At 44.3% G+C, this 6000-nt stretch overlaps 1 protein-coding gene across 1 annotated transcript in view; it reads left to right on the forward strand.

Moving 5' to 3' along the window:
• The first annotated feature begins 3018 nt into the window (after positions 1–3018).
• LOC123576782 overlaps positions 3019–6000 on the forward strand; it is a 3972-nt gene continuing 990 nt past the window's right edge. The window contains exon 1 of the mRNA XM_045438136.1: positions 3019–5966. Within this exon, the coding sequence (XP_045294092.1) occupies positions 5670–5966 (297 nt within the window). The 5' untranslated portion in view covers positions 3019–5669. The remainder of the gene's footprint in view (positions 5967–6000) is intronic.

The following is a 6000-nucleotide window of genomic DNA, read 5'->3' on the forward strand; positions in this document are numbered from 1 at the left end:
AGAATCAGCCTCTGGGGAACTGGAAATCAAGGCACAGTCTAATACAAATGATCACTTTCTTTAATATTCTAATACTGCTAGAACTTTAGAACATTTGAACTCTGTTAACTCCTCATCAATTGCTGCATTATTGCTGCATTGTTGCTCTCATGGATTTTATTTTACTATTATTTTTAGTTTAGAGAGAGGAAGAGAGTGAGCGCATGATCAGGGGAGAGGGGCAGAGAGAGAGAGAGAGAGAGAGAGAGAATCTCAAGCAGGTGCCATTCTCAGCACAGAGCCCAAGGCAGGGCTTGATTCCATGACCCTGAGATCATGACCTGAGCCAAAATCAGGAGTATGATGCTCAAGCAACTGAGCCCCCCAGGCACTCCTGCTGTCATGTATTTTAGTTCTATGTGTATATAGAGGTATTTTTTCTCTTTTAAAACAGCTTTATTGAGATATAATTCACATACTATACAATTTACCCATTTAAAGTGTACAACTGAAGGTTTTCAGTATATCCACGGATAGGTGCAACCATTACCACAACTGCATTTTAGATTTTCATTACACCCAAAAGAAACCCCACACTATGTCAGCTATACTTCAATTTAAAAAAGAAAAAAAAAAGAGGTAACATTACCCATGCCCATCCCCCACCCCACCCCAAAGCAAAACCCAGCTCACAGCCTTTAGCTCTCATCTTCCTAACCCCTTGTCCTCTTAGCTCTAAACAACCACTAATCTATTTTCTGTGTCTTTCTATTTCCCTATTCTGGACTTTCATATAAATGGAATCATGTATTGTGTGGCCTTTTATGACAGGCTTTTTACAGGTAACCATGTTTTCAAGGTACTTTTGTGTTGTAGCATATGTCAAGACTTCATTACTTTTTAAATTATTTTTACATTTTTAATTCTTTTTAATTTTGAGAGGGAGTATGAGTGGGAGAGAGGTGCAGAGGGAGAAAGAGAGAGAATCTTAAGCAGGCCCCATGCTTAGCGCAGAGCCCTATGCGAGTCTCCATCCCACAACCCTAGAATCATAACCTGAGCCAAGATCAAGAGTTGGATGCTTAACTGACTGAGCCACCCAGGCATCTAGCACTTCATTGCCTTTTTTTTTTTTTTTTTAATGTTTATTTATTTTTGAGAGAGAGAGACACACAGAGCACAAGCTAGGAGGGGCAGAGAGAGAGGGAGACACAGAACGCGAAGCAGGATCCAGGTTCTGAGATGTCGGCACAGAGCCCGACATGGGGCTCAAACTCACAAACAGTGAGATCGTGACCTGAGCTGAAGTCAGACGCTTAACCGACTGAGCCACCCAGGCACCCCACTTCATTCTTTTAAAAATTTTTTTTTTCTTTTTTCTTTTTTTTTTTTTTTAATTTTTTTTTTTTTCAACGTTTATTTATTTTTGGGACAGAGAGAGACAGAGCATGAACGGGGGAGGGGCAGAGAGAGAGGGAGACACAGAATCGGAAACAGGCTCCAGGCTCTGAGCCATCAGCCCAGAGCCCGACGCGGGGCTCAAACTCACGGACGGCGAGATCGTGACCTGGCTGAAGTCAGACGCCCAACCGACTGTGCCACCCAGGTGCCCCCTTCATTCTTTTTTATAGCCAAACGATATTCCATTGTGTGAGTATATCATATTTTGTTTTCCATTCATCCACTGATGGACATTTGAGTTGTTTCCACCTTTTGGCAATTAGGAATAATAGTGCTATAAACATTTATATGCAAGTTTTAGTGTAGAAATATGTTTTCATTTCTTTTGGGCATATACCTGTAAGTGTAATTTTTGCGTCATATGGTAACTCTATTTAATCGTTTGAAGAACTCAGACATTTTACATTCTCACAGTATGTAGTGTTCCAACTTCTTTATGTCTCCATCAATACTTATTGTTGGCTAATTTTTTTGATTCTAGACATCCCAGTGGGTGTAAAGTGGTATCTTTGTGGTATTGATTTGCATTTCTCTGATGACTAATGTGTCACGTTTCTTTTCATGTGCTTATTGGCCATTTGTGTATTTTTGTTGGAAAAATGTATCTTGAGATCCTTTGCTCACTTATAAACTGGGTTATTTGTCTATTCTTTCATTCTTTTGGATGCTATTGTGAGCATTTTAGTAAGTTAATTTTTGGATGGTTCATTGCAAGTGTGTAGAAATACAATGGGCTTTTGTATATTCATATTTTATCCCATAACCTTGCAGAACTCATTTATTAGTTCTAATAGGTTTTTGTTTTTTTTAGTGGATTCTTCAGGATTTCCTATAAACAAGATCATGTCATCTGTGAATAGAGACAGTTTTTACTTCTTTTCTTTACAATCTCGATGCTTTTTATTTCTTTTTCTTGCTTAATTGCCCTGGCTATCACCTCCAGTACATTTTATTTTGAATGTTTATTTTTGAGAGAGAGAAAGAGTGCAAGCGGGGGAGGGGCAGAGAGAGAGGGAGACACAGAATCTGAAGCAGGCTCCAGACTCTAAGCTGTCAGCACAGAGCCGATGTGGGGCTCGAAATCATGAACCGTGAGGTCATGACCTGAGCCGAAGTCAGACGCCTATACCCGATTGAGCCACCCAGGTGTCCCATCCTCCGGTACAATTTTGAATAGAAGTGGCAAGAGCAGATACCCTTGTCTTTTTCCTGATCTTAGGAGAAAAGCAATGTGAATATAGATTCCCCACCACTTGTTCTGGCTTGCTTTGGTTCTTGTTTGCTTGCTTATTTGTTTTGCAGCTTCCCTCATCTGCTAAATGTGAAGTCTGTTTCCCCTGCAATGTGGAGCCTCTGATGACACTCTTCAGAGCATGCAGTCTTGAGCATGTGCCACTCACCCTGGGGTGATAATGCTGTTAGCAGGGCTCTTTTTTTTTTTTTTTTATGTTTATTTTTGACAGAGAGAGACAGAGCATGAGCGGGGGAGGGGCAGAGAGAGAGAGGGAGACACAGAATCAGAAGCAGGCTCCAGGCTCTGAGCCATCAGCACAGAGCCCGACGCGGGGCTCGAACTCACAGACCGTGAGATCATGACCTGAGCTGAAGTCAGACGCTCAAGCTCAACCGACTGAGCCACCCAGGCGCCCCAGCAGGGCTCTTTTTGAGTGTGTCTTTCCTTGATCTCTCTGTTAAGCTGTCTGCCTCATTTTGTATTACATCAATATGTTAGGTTCCACTAATTACTGGCTAATTGCTGTATTATTTTCTACCGTGCCCTGGGGCATAAATTGTTCATTGGTCTGATCCAATTAAATTCAGGCAAGGGTAGTTTCAGAGGCCACTTTTTGAGTAGGTGGGCTATTCTTAGCTCTCTTTTCTCCTGGTTATCTCTAGTGAATTAGCTGGCCTATGGTTTAGTGTGTTGCTCTTAATTAAGAGGAACTATTGTTTTTAAGGGTGTCCTTAAATTTGAACTTCTCTACGCTCAATTTCAAATAAAATCAATTCCTTTGGGGATAGCTTCAGAGCTCTCTTTTCTAACTGGCTGCCTTCCCCCCAGGCAATATCTGTGATCCACTATTTAGGGAGCTGAGTGGGTTTGGTAGCCCCTGGTCTTCTCAGCTTGCTTTTCTGGTGTGGAACCTCTCTCTGCCCTAGAAATGATGGGGCAGGAGTGATCAGGACCTCAGAATTCTTGGCCTGCTTCCCCTGGGCTAGAACCTCCATTCTGTAGGTTGAGAACAGGAACCCTTGACCTCTTGGCTACACTCACCAGTAACTTAGCCCCTTCAACTTGGAGTTGGAGATGAGAAGTGCTGGTAGCTTGCTTCTCCTGGTGAAATACAGTAACCCTTTGTATAAGAAAAACACTCCTGGGGCACCTTGATGGCTCAGTTGGTAGAGCATGAGACTCTTGATCTCAGAATTATGAGTTTGAGCCACACGTTAGGTGTGGAGATCACTTAAAAGTAAAATCTTGAAAACAAAGAAAAACACTCCTGTGTTTCTCTTTTATTCTCATACCACTGTAACACTCACAACACTCCTGACACTAGATGTGTGTGTTTCCCACCCATGATACAGTTCTGCAACACTAGCCAGTTGTCCTACAATTCAATTCAGTTCTGACACTACCTGGAGTTAGTGTTAGATCCCACAGTCTAAGGGTTCACCCTTGCAAGACTGCCCCACTTCAAGTTAATCTGTTGATTTAAGTAACCTCTACACCCAGTATGGGGCTTTAACTCACAATCCTGAGATCAAGAGTTGCATGCTCTTCTGACTGAGCTAGCTAGGTTCTCCCAAAGGACAGCTCCACTTCAGATGCCAATGGCAAGTTCCAGATTATCATCTGTACTTACGACTACATGGCTATAAATTGGGGTTCCTATAACCCCCTCCTAGGGGTTGATAACTTGCTGGAGTGGCTCACAGAACTCAGGAGAATACTGATTTATTTTTGCCAGTTTATTATAAAGGGTATGATAAAGGATATGAATAAGCAGTCAGATGGAGGGATACATGAGGTCTGGAAAAGTCCCGAGAGCAGGAGCTCCTGTCCTCGTGGAGTTGGGGTGTGTCACCCTCCTGGCATATAGGTGTGTTCACGAACCCAGATCTTCGAATCCCATACTTTGGGAATTTTATGGAGGCTTCATTCCATACATGGAGGCATGATCTATCATTAACTCAATCTTCAGTCCCTCTGGAGGATGGGCAGTGGGGTTGAAAATTTCAAATTTCTAATCATGGCTTGGTCTTTCTGGTGACCAGCTCCCATCCCAGAGCTATCCAAGAGCCCACCAAGAGTTGCCTCATTAGGATAAAAGACACTCCTATCATCCGGGAAACTCTAAGGGATTTAGGAGCTCTGTGTCAGGAACCGGGATCAAAGATCAAATATTAGGAAAAAAAAAAATGCTCAAAGTGCTCTTATCACTTAGGAAATCACAAGGGTTTTAGGAGCTCTCTGTCAGGAGCTGGGGGCAAAGATAGATACTGCTTATTAGTTTACACACTTGGTCGGGGACTGAGGGGAGAGGGAGCCTTGTCTTCTTGGCTACATCCTCCCAGAGTAGAGCTTCCCTCAAACTGAGCTGGGGAGAGGGGAGGAGGGAGGGAATAGGATGCGATTCAAATCCCAGACTCTCGCTGGCCTTACTGAGTTTTAGTAGCTTTTCTTGAATAAATGTTTCTTCACTGACTGAATGCCCTTAGGACAGTTTCCAGAAACTTTAAATGGTGTAGTTTTTAAAAAATAGTGTTTACCTGCTTTGCTTGTTTCCCTGGGAAGTGGGTCTGTGGAGCTCCTCGTGCGGCCATCCTGACGAGGCAACTAACGAGGCAACTCGGGGCAACTCGGTGAGGTGAGCGGAATTTCTTAGCAGGTGCTACAGTCTCCACAGAGATCCTCAGAGAAAGGCCCTCCAGCTTGGTTCTGCCCTCGGGCACGCCCCCGCCAACATCAGTAGGAAGAGCTTGTTATCAGTTACCACATGTCTTTATTTAGCACTTAAGTATGTGTGTCCCCATTTTGTTCCATAGTTTTTACCAAAAGCCCCTGTCCTTCCTCCTCTGCTCCAGCAGGGATAGAATCGCAGATGGCGCAGCCCGCGGTGGCTCTCAGCATTCCCCGTGTAATCTGCTAACAACCTACCTTTCAAAGCTTACTAGTATTTCTCACTTTTCACTGCCTTGTCCTTTCCTTTGGCAAGATTCCTTCCTTCATGAGGAAGGGGGTCCCAGGGCAAGTTAGAAAGGCCAGAAATCATCTTGGAGTCCAAGGGCAGCCCCCCGGAGTGGGGGGGGGGGTGTCCACAGGGATAAGCTCCAAGTACCCTGACACCAGATGGCCTCATGGCAGGCAAGTGGGGCCAGCGGCTGAAGGAAGCTGTGTGCTCTGCAGGGTTGTAGTGCGAGTGCCTGACAGCAAGCTTTGGAGAGCCCAGACCTCCAGGGCCAAGGCATTCATCTCAGGAAACAGACCACCAGCTGGCCGACACAGCTACCAGCTACACAACTGGGTAAGGAGCCGAGCCTGCACCACCCAGGAGGCTC

This window comes from Leopardus geoffroyi, chromosome D2, assembly GCF_018350155.1.
Source record: "Leopardus geoffroyi isolate Oge1 chromosome D2, O.geoffroyi_Oge1_pat1.0, whole genome shotgun sequence".
NCBI classification, from domain to species: Eukaryota; Metazoa; Chordata; class Mammalia; order Carnivora; family Felidae; genus Leopardus; species Leopardus geoffroyi.